Source organism: Protopterus annectens, chromosome 7.part0 (assembly GCF_019279795.1).
Source record: "Protopterus annectens isolate FY-2018-M chromosome 7.part0, PAN1.0, whole genome shotgun sequence".
In the NCBI taxonomy this organism is placed as follows: domain Eukaryota; kingdom Metazoa; phylum Chordata; order Ceratodontiformes; family Protopteridae; genus Protopterus; species Protopterus annectens.
The window spans coordinates 746,121,925-746,137,588 of NC_056739.1; the positions used below are offsets into that span (position 1 = coordinate 746,121,925).

Genomic DNA, 15,664 nt, shown 5'->3' on the forward strand with positions numbered 1-15,664 from the left:
CCAGTCCTGTTTTCTTTGGAACTAAAAAGAACCTTGAGTAAGTTCCGGATCCTTTCTGGTCCGCCGGGACTGGTTGGATGACTCTGTTTTCGAGCAGCCTTTTTATTTCTACGGCTGCCTGGTCTCGCAGACTGGGTGGAACATCTGGGAGCTTTTTAGGGGCAGGTGGAATTTTTATAAATGGAATAGTGTAGCCTGTGGTAACTATGCTTTTTACCCAGGAATCTGATGTAAGATTTAGCCAGGCCACTGGGTATAAAGCCAAACGACCCCCGACTGCCTCCAGAGTAGGACAGCCGGGCATGCACTCAGGAGTGCTGAAAAGGCTTCCCAGAGAACTTATTTCTTTCGCCCTGATTCTGCGGACCCCCTCTGCCGCCTGGACGGCATCTTCCATTTCTTCCCCCTCCTCTGCCTCTGGAGGGGCATCACTCTGTGTGGGCTGAAAGGATACCAGAGTCTTTCGGAACCACATTTTTCTGCCTCTTTGCCCTTTGGGGTATGGTCTAGATGGGGCGGAAAAACTGACCCCTACGGCAGACAGGGTCTTCCCTTCTTGCTCGCACCTAGTGAGAGTCTCCTTTACTTTGAGACCAAACAATGAGGCACCATCAAAAGGGGCGTTAGCAAAGGAAAACTTGAAGGCTTCCGCAAAGGAGCATAGGCGCAGCCAGGATTGTCTCCTCAGAGCAATTGCTGAGGCTGCCGCCCTACTCGAACCTTCGGCTGAATATGAAATGAGCCTCATGGACGAGTTAACTATGGAGTTGAGGGTGTTAAGGTGTGCTGCCACTTTCTCGGAGACAGCAGCATCTGTATTGCCCTAGAGAGTATCTCCCAGTTCCTTGAGGAGATCTCTCTGTAGACGCATGAAGTGCGTAAGGTAGTTCAGCGATCGCATGGAAAAAGTCTCAGAACTAAACACGCGCTTCCCATATCTGTCCATCGTCCTAGAATCCTTATTAGGAGGATGAACAGAGGAAGATGATTCAGACATTTCCTTCTTAGTGTCTGCCGCCACCACCATAGTATCCACTGGCACTCCTTTAGTTGGAAAGCTTTTGTCTTGAGGGGCCGTGATATACTTGTTGGGTCTGCGGGGGACCGGTTCCACTGTATCAGGTGTCTCCCACGCCCTTCGCACTATCAGGTCCATGAGTTCGTCAAATGGAGGGGTCATCACCCAGGAAGTAGAAGGTTGAGCCCCAAATGCCTTCAGCAATACCGATTCGTCTACAGAAGGGGCAAGGGTCTGCCAGTCTCCCCTCTGTTTCAAGATTTCCAAGATGTCAGCAAAAGAGACATCTTCAGAGGGGGACCGTGGGGACCCTTCTGCTTCATCCAAATCGGTATCAGATGTCAGAGATTCCTGTATGGAATCAATGTGCCTCCTCTTGCACAATCTTTTCCTCGGTACATCCTCAGAGGGGGCTTCTGGGGAGGCATCCAAGGAACCAGGGGTGCCCTCTGGGGCTGGCTGAGGCATTGGGTCTCGACGCTTGGTAGGAGCTGAAGGTACAGAAGCAGAACATGGACCCTTTGGGTGAGGAGATGAAGATGCCAATGACGTATGTGTCTGTTCAGACAAGACCTTCCTCATGATGTCGAAGGCACCAGAGTGCCCCGGCCTGAGAATCCCATCGGTTCCAAAGAAGCCGGTAGTTTCCCCGGAACTGGGACCACGGGCTCCGACCCTGAGGACGGATCCGAGCTGATCTGAGCCGAGGCCCCGAGGGGGAGAGTCAGAACCGAAAGTTCGGTTCGACTGTCCGCCCGGAACCTAGGAAAGATCGTCGGCTCCGAGACCCCCTGGCTGGTTTCGAAGGTGTCGAGGTCAATGGTGCCGATAGCGCTACTGGAGGCTTCGGCACCGAGGGCTCTACAATCATCGGCTCTTTGATCCCTGGCTCCGACGACTCGACAGGTCTCGGAGGAGGATTTGTCTCGGGGGCGGGAATAGCCTCGAGTTTCGAAACCAATTGGGACGAAACTTCGATTAATTTGGACACAGCCGAGTTCTCCATTAGCTTTTGTAGCACTCGGTCCACGTCGGAGTCGGAAAGCGGCCTCGAAGAACGGGTCGAAAGGGCCGAAGCCATCACAGAGTGAAGGATTGAAGGCGGTGGTACCTCCGATACCGGCTCCAATACCTGAGTCTCGATCAGAGATAAGCATTCGACGCCTGACCCCAAGGTCTTTGGAGCCAGTGTCCGAACCTGAAAAGAGGTGCTCGGAGCTGAGGACTTAGGCTCCGACACTCTTGAAGACTTGGACCCCTTCGAAGACTTGGGCACTTGTTCAGTCTTATCCAGGGCCTCCTGAAAATCGGGTTTTAATAACCCTCTGTCCACCAACTTCCTGCGTCTTTCTAGCATGACCCTCCCACTGAAGGAATGACAGATGGAACAGTCTTCCTGCAAATGGAGAGGGCCAAGGCAGTAGACACAGGAAGAATGGTTATCAGTAATGGACATCTTTTGTTCACACTGACACCTTTTAAAGCCTGACTTGGCTTTTTCAGACATACTATCTAACCTAATAAACAAATTACTAACAACACACTTATATGTATATAAATATAATAACACACTATAACACTTGTAAAAGTATGAATAATTCTTATCTCTAAATATATATAAAAAGAGAAGAATAAGTTAAGGTAGAAATTAACAATTTAAACCCTACTGTCAGCCCTGACAGAATTACAAAAAGGCCTTAACTAAGGTAAAAAAATTACTAAACTACTTTAACTATTGAAAAACACACTCTCTAATAAACTATCACACTAATAAACTACTTTTTAACTACTTTTAACTACTTTTAACAACTACAACTTCAAAAAGGATAGAATAAAGAATGAAAAAATACTGGCCTGAGCCTCTCACGATGCAATCTGCTGCTAGCGGCAAACTAGATCTGAGGGTTAGCACAGGAGGATCATGGGATAGAACTGTGCCTCGAGCTTTCTCGAAGATGCTGAGCTGGTGATGTGGCCGACTCGGAGCCAAGGATCGGCTCCGAACCCGTGTGTAAGAACAAACGGTGAGATCAAACAATTTCACATCAAAGGTTTTCCCTTTAATCATATTAAAGTGATACCACCCTGGTCACAGATAGATAGCCATGGAGACGTAAAGAGACTTCTTTGCCTTCTCATGACTGATTGTCAATTAACACTGACTAAACTGATAACTTAGCAACATGGCTGTAGGCTCTTCTATCTAAGCATGGAAATGTACAACTACAGCTCAATATACAACACTCAGTCATTAAAGGGAAAAAAGACTTCAGTTGCAAACCAAGCTGGGCAAAATCTACTGAACTATATTCCTCTTCTAATCAAATATTTACAGGAAAATTAACTCATAACCGTGCAGCCTCAGTGAGCACAGTATGACCAGTGGGACAGTTTGCTGGAAGACACACAAGAAAGGAGTCGGTGTCAGATGATGGTTTGACCATCCAAGTTTCAAGAAGGTGGTCAGCATCATACCACAACAAAAGTGATACCTGTTAACTGGAAGAACACGACAGCTCCAAGAAAAGGATTTCAGGAGAATTTTGTCCACTAAATGGTGCTCAGGAAGTCACTCAGACACAGTAGTGGAAATTACAGGGTTAACACTGCAGGCACTGCACTACATTGCCTGACCAACTGAAGTGAAGTGTAGTTGAGCACAAAATAACAAAAATCCAGCCCTGAAGACGACATCTGCTTGATGCTTGTTTCTCACTCATCCACCACCAAAGCCTAACTGAATGGACAAAGAAATAAAAGACATACATGAGGAGTAGGGCCAGCTGCTATAAAAAATCCTACCTGTGGAAACATGCACACTTCAGTTCTTCTTACCTGCTCAGAGCGAGATGAAAATACTGGCCTGCTAGCAGCTGCACTCGGAGCCACTTTACTCTGTTGGGTGTCTGCTCCAAACTGAAACATGAAAGAAGACAAGCAATGATAAAAATGTATTGAAGTACTTTTTTCTGACCACTAAGCATACCCTCACAATCTCCCCCCCAAAAAAGAGCTCTAAGGTCCACTGTGGGCAAGAGCTAAGCATAGCAGGAGTAGGGCCATCACTCTACACAGGCTTATATTTTTATTTGCAGCCCTCATTCCCTGTGAATACTTATTAACATCCAAGGGGACGGAGTGCAATGGGCTTTTGCAATGCACTCCATGACATAATCAGCCTGCCCCTGTGCCCCCTAGTTGGCAAATACCTGATATTCACCAGGGATTCTACAAGGAAATAGTGTGCTCATGAGTCCAAACCTCCTCCCCTTTGAAGAAAATCAAGCAAGCGTAAGCCTCTTCAATCCTCTCCTCAGTCAGCTAACTCCAAATCACCCCCCACTGCAGTCACAAATGTATCCCTCTATGCCAATAGAGCTTGCTTTATATAGTTATGTGCTGGAAGTGAAAAACAGCAGTTCACCCCAGCGGCCTAGAGTATTGTGCCTGTCCCCAACTCATACCTTAGCAATGTCTGAAATGTAGCTCCATAGACTTCCAAGGGCTTTCAAAGTGTCACACCAAGATCTTTACATGAAAATGGTGCTAAGGACACCTGCAGAGCAAACATTTATTTATTTATTTAAAATTTGTTGACCAGGTAGGTTGGCTGGTCAACTGACCCTTTTCAGTCTTGACCGGAGCTCACACAGCAGTTGAGAGTTTAGCAATACATAATACAGCTGAGCAGAGGATCATACAAAAGAACATTATAAAACTGAACAAAAACATCGTTTTGTACTGTTAAAATATAAATATAATACGATTAAATAGAAACAAAAATAAGTAGAGCACAATTACAAAAGAAAAAGAGATTATAGGGGAATTAAAATAAATCAAACAAAAGTTTTTTTTTTCTTCGAGTATACTTGCTGTGTGCATAAAGTACAGTTGTGTACACTTACCATAAATGAAGATGCTAGAGTGTATTTACTGTTGTAGTCATCACATTTGGGTTATCCCTGCCAGGGTAGCCCTCGGCTGGCCCGAATACCAGAGGCTTAGTATTTCTGCGTTGGTTGCTGTCACTTCAGGACTGACATCAGGTCGTCAGAAGTATAAAATAAGGCAGCTGACGCCATTGCAACAGTTTTTCTTGCCCTAACCTGCCAGGAGCCCCAAGTGGGAGAAAGGTTCTGGTGGAAGAACAGTCATGAGTGCTTACAGCTCGGAGACCCTTCTGGCTGAAGAAATGGCCAGAAGGAAAGCTATCTTCCAGGAGGGAAATTTTAGCTCTGCTGAAAAGGCTGGTTCGAAGGGGGCAGTGTGAGCTTTTCCAACACAAAGTTAAGGTCCCAAGCTGGGGCTGGTGCTCTTCTGGGGGGCCTCAAGTTGCTAGCCCCTCTTAGGAACTGTTTGATCAAAGGGTGTGAAAAAAGGGGCTGCTCAGTAGAAAAATGAGGAGAGATAGCAGAGGCATGAATTTTAATAAAGGAAAAAGAAGCCACTGTGTAGCAGGTCATCTAAGTAATCCAGGATGAGAGGGAGGGAGGGCTGTGCCGTACTGGCTCCCTTAGTCTGGATTCAGGTGCAGAACCTTTTCCATTTGTCAGCATAAGGCTTTCTAGTGCTAGGGCATCTGGCCTCATGAATAACATCTAGAACCTGTTTATTGAGGTTGGCAGATTGATCGGGGGTTAGGGAATAAGCCAAGCTGCCAAGTTGTGTGTCTGCAATTGGGGATGCATGAATTCCCTTTCCCTCTGGGTCAAAAGGTTTGGAGATGCCATGGTGGCAGTGGGGACAGGCTGCGCAGCAAGGGGTACCAGTGCTGGCGAAGCCTGTCTGGAGCTATAAGAATTGTCCTTAGTTTTTCCTCCTTTATTTTGAGCAGTGCCCTGGGGATGAGAGGTAGTGGAGGAAAGGCATAGACCGATAGATTGACCCAGGGGAAGGACAGGGCATCCACTTTCCAAGCCATGCAATGATGCTCCCTGGTGCAGAACTTGCTGAGCTGATGGTTGGTGTGGGAGGCAAAGAAGTCATCCTTTGGGGTGCCCCATTTCTGAGTTATTAGGGTGAAGGTTCTTCTGTTGAGCTGCCACTCATGTGGGTCCAGAAGATTTCTACTTAAGTGGTCTGCCAGAGAATTGAGAGAACCTGGTAGGAACTGTGCTAACAGGTGAAGTTGCATGGCAGAGGCTGTGTGCTAAAGGGTCATGGCCAGCCTGAATAGAGGGTAGGAGTGAGTCCTTCCCTGCTTGTTGACATACCGCATCACAGTGGTGTTCTCTGTTTTGATCAGGAGAGCCCCTGGGGAGAGAAGGGGCTTGAAAGCTATCAAGGCGTGTTGGACAGCTATCATCTCTTGTTGGCTGATGTGCAGATGGATTTGCTGTGGGCTCCATTGGCCTTGTATGCACCTGCAGTCCAGGTGTGCACCCCAGGCATAGTCTGATGAGTCTGTAGTGAGGGTCTGGGTAGTGGTGAGAAAGGTAGTCCCTTGTTGTGGGAGCATGCTGTTGCCCACCAAAGAAAATCTTTTCTGAGGCAAGGTATTATAGGTACAAGAGTTACCAGGTCTTGAGAGTGTTGACTGAGAGGCTTTTAAGGCACTGCTGAAGTTTCCTCATATGTAGTCCGGCATATGGAATGAGTAGAATGTAAGATGCCATGAACCCCAGAGCTTGCAGGATTTTTCTTGCAGATAGCTGGGGTCTGGTGGCTAGTTGAGAGAAGTAGGCTGTCAGGAAAGTTTGCTTTTCTGGTGCAAGGAATGCCATCTGGGATGCTGTGTCCAGGCTTGCTCCCAGGAATATAATCCTTTGGGTGGGTACCTGTTTGGATTTCTTTTTGTTGATTGTGTACCCTAGGGAGGTTAGTAGGGACTTTACAAAGGCCAGGTGCTTGAGCAGCTTTTCCTGGCTGTCTGGCTGAATTAGGCAGTCGTCTAATGGCCGGAGCTAGACATTTTGTGAAAACTCTGGAAACAGTAGATAAGCCAAAGGGAAGTGCAGAGAACTGAAAGTGCTGAGATCCTGCTCTGAAACGGGAGATATTTCCTGCATGATTCCCTGATAGAAATGTGGAGGTAAGCCTGTTTTAGGTCTAGGGTGGCTAGTCAAGCATCCTTGGACAGCATGGGTAGCAGCTGCTGGAGGGTGAGCATTTTGAATTTTGGGATCACCAGGAAGGTGTTTAGAATGGATATATCTAGGATGCGGCGCCATCTTTTCTGGGTACCAAAAAAAGTCTAGAGTAGAAACCTTGGCCTTTCTGTTCTGCAGGAACGGGATCTACTGCCCTCATAGAGAGCAGGGAAAGGACTTGCTTTTGTGCCTCTGCCCACTGGTTTGGAGTTAGATCTGGGAAACCTTTTGGAGTTGGAAGGGTGTGGAAAGAAAATTTGTATCCCTGGGACACTATGTTGAGAACCCAGAGGTTATTGGTAATGGTGGCCCAGGTGCTTGCATAAAAGGAGTTTTCCTCCTAGGGGTAAGTGAAGGTGGGCAGAGGGAGGGGGTGAGGGAGGAGAGTAATTGTGAGTTCTTACCATAAGGGGGGGGGGTGGCTTAGAACTCCCTGGTTTTGAAGTGGAGGTAGTCCACTGCTTAGATCTCTGCATGCTGTCTGGGCTGAACTGGCCTGCTGGTAGCAGGAAAGGAATAGTGCATGATGGGACAATGCCTGCTGAACCTGGGTGGCTGGAACTGTAAGAAATCCTTAACTGTCTGCATAGATTTTGCTTTGTCTTCCATCTTTTTTAAGACCTCTTCTGCCTTAGTGCCAAATAAGTTGTCTTTGTGCAAGGGGGCATCCAACAATTTAGATTTAACATGCTCTGGCAAAGGCTGTTCCTTAAGCCATGCATGCCTTCTAAGGACAGATCCGGTGACTGCTGCCCTGCAAGAAGCTTCTAGGGTGTCAAAACCACAGTGCAAGGTAGGTTTAGTTACTTGACTTGCAGAATGCATTAACTCATGTAACTCTTTAGATTCTGCACAAGCAGGAAAGGAAGACATTTTTTGTTTGAGAAGTTTCAGGGTATGCTGCTGAAATTTTAGCATATGGAACTGACAATTTAGTGCTCGAATAGCAAAAGTAGCTGAGGTGGGATTCTTAGCACAGGTTGCTTTAATTCCTTTAGGCCCTTGAGAAATTACCTCGGGGTCAGCAGTAGGATTTTTAAAAAGAAATTTGTGAGAGTCAGGAACTCTGTAGCACCCGTCTGGTTTTCTGGGTGCAGGAGGGAGGGTATAAGGATTCCAGAAAAACATCCTCCACAACATCCAGGACTGAGGAGATGGCCAAGGGTCTGTGCTGTGTAAGATCTAAGAATTCCCCGAGTCTCAGACTGAGGGTAGTCCTGACATTCCCATTGGAAATGCTCCCTTAAGGTATAAAGGGTTTCCCCAAAGGAAAAATCCTCTGGGGGAGAGAATGATGGAATGGAATCCTCTGCATCAGAATCCTCATAAGCAGAGAGGGGTTGCATGTGTTCATATTCAGAAGCATCAGAATCATCAGACTCCTGTTCAGACAAATCTACAGGGGACAGATCTGTCTTCCTTTTGGAAGAGGTAGCTTGGCTTCCCCTGATCAGCATGATATGGTCTTCTGCCATTTTAAGCATTTGAGACTGAGGCAAGGAAGCAGGTGCCTGAGATTGGGTCATCGGTTTCTTGGGAGTGGTTCGTACCATGGGCCTAAGAAACTCAGTCATTTTCGAAAGAATGGTAGTTGCGAAAGAAGATATTGGTTTGTGTCAAGAATCGGTAGTGCGAAGGACTTCCTCAGAAGCCAGTACCTGCTCAGCGGCACCCGACCTATCCAAGGTAGTGACGACCGCAGGATCCTTAGTCAAAGAAGAGTTTTGCGGCATACCGGACTCTGAAAGGGTCTCGGTAGCAGCCTGCGAATCCACAGAAGCGGGCATCAGGGGCTGAGAAGAGCACCTCACTGAGGACTGGAGAACTGACAACTAGCTTAATGGGAGCGTCGTCGATAGGTTTGTACCTGTGCGGTCTGTCTTTATCTTTACGTTTTTTAGGAAGATCTGCTGTGGGATGGCTTACCAAAGCCATATTGGAGTTCGAGGACTGTAAGAGAAAATATCTAGCTACAATAAGGGCACAATGATAGATAGTTCTGGCGTTGAACAAAGCACAGAAGCGAGAGTGGGGGACGTCGTGGTCTGGGCCTAAGCAAGTGATGCAGTAAGAATGAAAGTCACGGTGTTGTATTTGCTTTCCACAGACAAGACAACTGTTAACTTTTTCTGACATCGGTTAGTGCAAGAAAAAAGGATCTCCAACGAGGTACTTAGCTTTAGAAGACTTCAGCTTCAATTCAGTAGATGAAATTCAGGTAGCGACCGACCAGCACTCATGCAAACTGCTTCTGCTTCTCAATGGCATCGGCTGCCTTACTTTATACTACTGACGACCTGACGTCAGTCCTGAAGCGACAGCAACCGATGCAGAAATACTAAGCCTCTGGTATTCGGGCCGGTTGAGGGCTACCCTGGCAGGGATAACCCAAATGTGATGACTGCAACAGTGAAACACGAAGAACATTTATATATTACAGGATGGTATGAGGGAATCTGAACTGGGTGCTTTGTTGACCATTGTCCCTAAAGCAAGTTGCATTTGGTTTCATTAGTAAGGTAGTTGTGTAGTGATTTGTTTTAAATTCTTTAAGTTTATATAAAGTGCTGACTAACTGCCATTGTATGCCATTGTAAGCAAATTCCCTTGGTGAAAATCAAACCCTGTACCCCCTTCTCTGAGAGGTAACACCTTAACCATTATGCCAACCTCCACCCCAAAATAGATCCACTTTTGTGTTAACAAAACAATATACATTTGTTAACCAGGTAAGGCCTCTGGACACACAGCCCCATTTTGGGAGTGACCAAGGCCAATGTCTGGTTAAGTGACTTGCTCAGGGTTATACACTAAGCAAATAAGGGCTAAGGGAATCAAACCCTGTACCACAGGAACTACAGATCACAGCCTCAACCCTCTCCATCAACTAAGTCTTTTAATGTACTCAGTATCTTAATTTCTTTGGGAAGATGACTTTTTGATATAGTCCAAGTACTTTAGGACCTACTTCCTTGGAAAAGGCAGGAAGTTTGGTCACTGTAGCTGGCCATGTAGTCAAAGATATCAATCTACAGAAAGGAATATCTGCACAGTTTAAGGTCAAGGGCAAACTGCTGAACAGGATATACCATCTGCCAGACAATCTGTACCCTTGCCTGGGTTTTCCATTTTATTACTCTAAAGGTCAGCACTTCATCTACAAATCCTTTCCAATGTAACATTTTCCATGAGGAAAATAAGAAAAAAAATCTTTATATACAGTATGCAAGGTGTAGCTGGACTGAAAGACTCACTGTACCACTTAAAGTTATTACTTATCACGTCATCATCAAACATCAAATGAAGAAATGTCTTTTTGTTTTAGTCCTCAGATTGACTATGTATGTTTTAACAGACAAAAGGAAGGGTCTATAAACTCTTACTTATTTATGAAAGCTTGTACTTTGTTTAGTTCATTAGCCTGCAAATCTAAGCAAACTTTACATGGAGTAAAAAAAAAAAAAAAAAAAAAAAAAAAAAAGCAAAACAGATACAGAAACACATTGCAATGCTGACAATAATGCAGTTTACTTCTGTTATGTCAGAGGTTTAACCAGAAATCTGGTCTATAGAGGGAGATGTTTAGGCATAGTAGAAATCAAATGTTTAAGAGACATGCATGTAACCTATCTGAAAACCATGCACATGCTGCCTTGAGCTGAGAAGTGACTGTGGAATAACTACCAGAATTAAAAAGCAAACAGTTATAAGAATGACAGTTCACTTGTTCATGCAGTATAAAATGTAGTGAGTCTAACTTACCAGGCCGATATTACTCAAGTCAAAGAGACTGGATGGCTTTGTGTCCACTACTTCAGTCTGAATAAAATTCTTAAGGATGTCTGTGGATGTGGTTTGGATATAGCCATAATCCTGAACAGAATCAAGATTAATTATATTAAAAATATCTCAGATGTGTGCAGTACATCTTTTTCCTTCTTCTAATAAGTTCACCTTCAAATTGAGCACCCACACATATATCACTGTCTCTTTCCTACATCATTTCCCTACAATGCAGGGGAAATCATGACATATTCTTTCAGCAAACAGTACAACTTATTGGCTACCATAACAGCAGACAGATGAAAAATGCTATCTTCACACGTGTCAGTATAAACAAGTCACTCTGTGGGGATAATGGTAGCTAAACCTTCCAAAAGTCAGCAATAAGATACAACCAGAGGGTTGTGACTGTAGGAAAAATGTATGTATGCTCATTCCAGACCCACTATGCTATGATGCCAGAACAAAAAGCCAACCAATCAGCAGATTCCCATAATTTATTTTCAAAGGATAGAAATAAAATTTCAATTCCATTCCAAATTACCAATTATGGAAGTTATATGCTATCACTCCTCCAGTTAAAGCAATATACAAGGAAATTGTATGTCAGGGTAAAATTCTAAACTGTCATAGTGAGTGACACCATGCTCCACTAACATATTCTGTCTGAATGAATTCCAAAAATGGAAAAAAATCAAGACAAACTGAAACATGGATCCATGACAAAGTGATGAAAAGCCAGAATGTGACCAATATCATTTGAAATGGACTATCTGCTTGGCCACTGGGAGAGCCAGGAGGTGGTAGGGGGATGGCAATGAGTAGTCAAAATCAGCCTGCTCTTCCTGGGAGGAGTGACTCAGTCCAGTATGTTGAGTGGTGGCACCTACTGGAGACAGAGCTACATGGCATATAGCATAAGGGCCAGAGACGTGATCCGTGCTTGCAAGCTGCATTAGTATTGCAACCTTCCTGCAGCATGTGCGGGAATGTGCATACCTACACAGGAAGGGCTGCAGATCCTTGCTTCTTTGTGTATGTCAGCCACAAGGCACGGGGTTCAGGCCAAAAAAAAAAAAATGATGGTCTCATCTCCCCAAATTGCCAATGAAGAAATAATATATACCAACCTGAAAATAAACCAAAATAAAACCATCAACATAATAGGATGCTACTTCCCACCTGGCCAAAACATCCCTCCAGTAGAAAACCTCCTCAGCTGGACTACCCACCATCTCCCTCAAGAGACCATAATTTTAGGTGACTTCCATATTGATTGGCAATCCTGTTGTAGCAACCATCCAACTCAGCATCTAAACCTTCATGGCTTCACCCAACTAGTCCAGTCACCAACCAGAATAAATAAAAACTCCAACAAGCATACTACCCTGGGTTGGATACTAGTCAGCAAGATTCCCCAGTCCTATACAGCAGGTTACCTATCAGATAGCCTCAGTGATCATTCCCCAACATTCCTACTCAAAAAAACACCTACACCAAGTTAAACCTGTCATCTACCGTCAAATACGTAAAAAACTACACTTTAACCCAATCACATTCATCTCATCCCTCAAAGAATGTAACTGGCACCCTCTAAATTACCTAAGCCTAGATGATGCAGTCCAATTTTTCAATACTACCTTCCTAAGTATCCTAAATAACCATGCCCCCCATAAGACTTACCAGAACCAAAGCCCAACCCTCTCCATGGCTACAGAAAAAGTACAGTTTTGTACCTACCATAAATGTAGATGTTCGAAGATCCACATTGCTGCAGTCCTTACATATGGGTAGTCCGCTGTCCTCGGTCGGCCCGAATACCAAAGTATTAGGCTGACGTCGGTCAAGGCGCTTAAAACTGACATCAGGATGTCAGGGTACAAAAGCGCATGACCGACGTCATTTCCTCAGTCTTTTCTTGCCCCAGATGTCAGAAGGCCCTAATAAGAAAGGCCAAAGCCAAAAACCTGCAAAAAACTAACCAACCACCCATGCACTAACCATATTTACAATATGTACAACACAAACCACACTACCACCTTCAACAGCAGAGGGGAAGGAGGGAGGGTAAATTGGACTGCAGCAATGTGGATCTTCGAACATCTACATTTATGGTAGGTACAAAACTGTACTATGTTCTTCATCTCACATTGCTGCAGTCCTTACATATGGGTAGAATCCCAAAGCAGAGGTAAGGGAGGATGGCAAAACTATAAAGCATTCGGAGCTGCCAAAATGCCCTGTAAAATAGCAGTGGCAAATCCAGCCCTAGATTTAGAGTAAAGTGGAAGGTGGTAATGCTTAGAGAAAGTATGCACTGAACTCCAAGTAGCTGCTTCCAAAATATCTTTAGTAGCCACCCCTTAAAAAGCTGTAGAAGTGGCAGTAGCCCTAGTGGAATGAGGCCTAATCCCAGCTGGAATCTCCTTACCATGATGGGAATAACAGAAAGCAATACAAAACCAATCCACTTAGAAATAGTTTGTTTTGAAACAGGTTTGCCCTGAGAACCCAAAGCAAAAGAAACAAACAACTGCTGAGACTGCCTGAACCCTTTAGTTCTGCTCAAATAATATCGCAACTGTCTGTGTATATCCAAAGTGTGCAAAATCCTTTCCCCTTTATTTTGGGGGTTTGCATAAAAAGTAGGCAAATGAATAGTTTGGTTTAAAGCCACACTAGAAACCACTTTAGGCATAAAAGAAGGGTTAGTACGCAAAGACACCCTATCCTTGTGGAAAATTAAGAAAGGCTCAACTGCCATAAGGGCCTGTAATTCAGAAACCCTCCTCGCATAGGTAATGGCCAACAAAAAAGCAGTCTTCCATGATAAATATTTCAACTCTGCAGATGCTGCAGGTTCAAAAGGTTGTAGAGTGAGTTTCTCCAACACAAAATTGAGATCCCAAGCAGGAGTAGGAGCTCTACGTGGGGGTCTTATATTCTTTGCCCCTCTAAGGAATTGCTTAAACAAAGGCTGAGAAAATAATGGTGGGTCACAGTCATAGTGAGCAGAAATTGCTGCAGCATGAACCTTTATAGAGGAGAAGGACAAACCTTTGTCCAATAACTCAGTAAGGTATTGAAGCGCAACACTTAAATTAGGTTTAGAAACATCAAAGTCCTTTGCTGTACTCCAAAATAAAAATCTCCTCCATTTATCTGCGTAAACTTTCCTTGTACTAGGCCTCCTGGCCTCCAAAATAACATTCAAAACTTGTTGTGGAAGCTGAGACCCTCCAGGGTTTAAAACAGAATATGCCAGGCTGTCAGATGTAGAGAATGAAGTTTGACATTGAGTAAATGACTGTTCTCCTGAGACAGCAGATGAGGAATCGAAGGCAAAGGCCATGGAGGCTCCCGTACCAGACTTCTCAGTAATGGGTACCAGTGCTGTCGAGGCCAATCTGGAGCTATTAAAATCATGTTTGGCTTGTCCTGTCTGACCTTCAGGAGTACCTTTGGGAGGAGAGGCAGAGGTGGAAAGGCATACACATGAAGATTGCTCCAACTGAATGATAGAGCATCCACTTTCCAAGCTGTGGGATGAAACCTTTTTGTGCAAAACTTTGGCAGCTGGTAATTTAGTGGAGAAGCGAACAGATCTATGTCTGGAGTTCCCCATGACACTGTCAATCTCTGAAATACATGAGGATCCAATTTCCACTCGTGGGGATCCATAATTTGTCTGTTCAACACGTCTGCTAAGGAGTTCTGTGCTCCTGGCAGAAACCTTGCCTGAAGATTTAGCTGTAAACTGAGAGCAGTCTCCCACAAAATCATTGCTTGTCTGCATAGAGGATAAGAATGCGTTCCCCCTTGCTTGTTGATGTACCACATGACAGTTGTGTTGTCTGTTTGAATCAACACCTACCCTGGAAGAAGTAAATCCTTGAAAGCTATCAATGCAAATTGGACTGCTAACATCTCCTTCAAGTTGATATGTAGATGTTGAAGTCTGGCAGGCCACGTGTCTTGTACCCATTTTCCATTCAGATGAGCTCCCCAAGCTTTGTCTGAGGCATCTGTCGTTAAAATCTGACTCGCCTCTGGCCGGGTCACAGAGAGTCCCTTGTTTAGGTGACATTCCTGAGCCCACCACAAAACTCCTTTTGAATGCAAGGTATTATCTGAATGACAGTGTCCAAATCTTGGCAGTGCTGTGTCCATACATTCTTGAGATACCATTGTAGCTTCCTCATATGCAGTTTGGCATTGGGAAGTACCAGAATACAAGATGCCATGAACCCCAAGGCTTGAAGGACTGTCCTTGCAGTCAGCCTGGACTGACGAGACAATTGGTGGAAGTAAAGAGAAAGATTCTTTTGTTTGTCCGGGGTCAAACAGGCCATCTGGGATGCTGTATTCAGTCTCACACCCAGAAAGCACATGTCCTGAGAGGGTACTAGACTGGACTTTATTTCGTTCACAGAATACCCCAGGCATCTTAACACTGCCATCACATACTGTAGATGATGAAGAAGTTCGTCCTTTTCTTGGGCCAGAATCAGGCAATCATCCAAATAAGGATAGATCTGTATTCCTCTTAGCCTGAAGAAAGCTACCACTGGAGCCAGAACCTTCGTGAACACTCTGGGCGCAGTAGATAAGCCAAAGGGCAATGCAGAGAACTGACAATGTGAAGTCCCAGCCCGAAAACGCAGATACTTCCTGCAACTGGGCCTGATAGGAACATGAAGGTAAGCCTCCTTGAGATCCAGAGTCACCATCCAGTGATCTTTCCCCAGCAGAGGTAAAAGCTGTTGTAACGTCA

General features: G+C 44.9%; 1 protein-coding gene across 6 annotated transcripts in view; it reads right to left on the minus strand.

Annotated features, from left to right (window-relative positions):
* The window catches only part of AP4M1 (adaptor related protein complex 4 subunit mu 1), a 1,285,664-nt gene that overhangs the window by 782,028 nt on the left and 487,972 nt on the right, over positions 1–15,664 (minus strand). For all 6 annotated transcript variants that reach the window (XM_044077275.1, XM_044077274.1, XM_044077273.1 and 3 more), the window contains 2 exons: positions 10,870–10,980; positions 3,854–3,934 (listed from right to left, as the gene is read on the minus strand). In XM_044077275.1, coding sequence (XP_043933210.1) covers positions 3,854–3,934; positions 10,870–10,980 — 192 coding nt within the window. The remainder of the gene's footprint in view (positions 1–3,853; positions 3,935–10,869; positions 10,981–15,664) is intronic.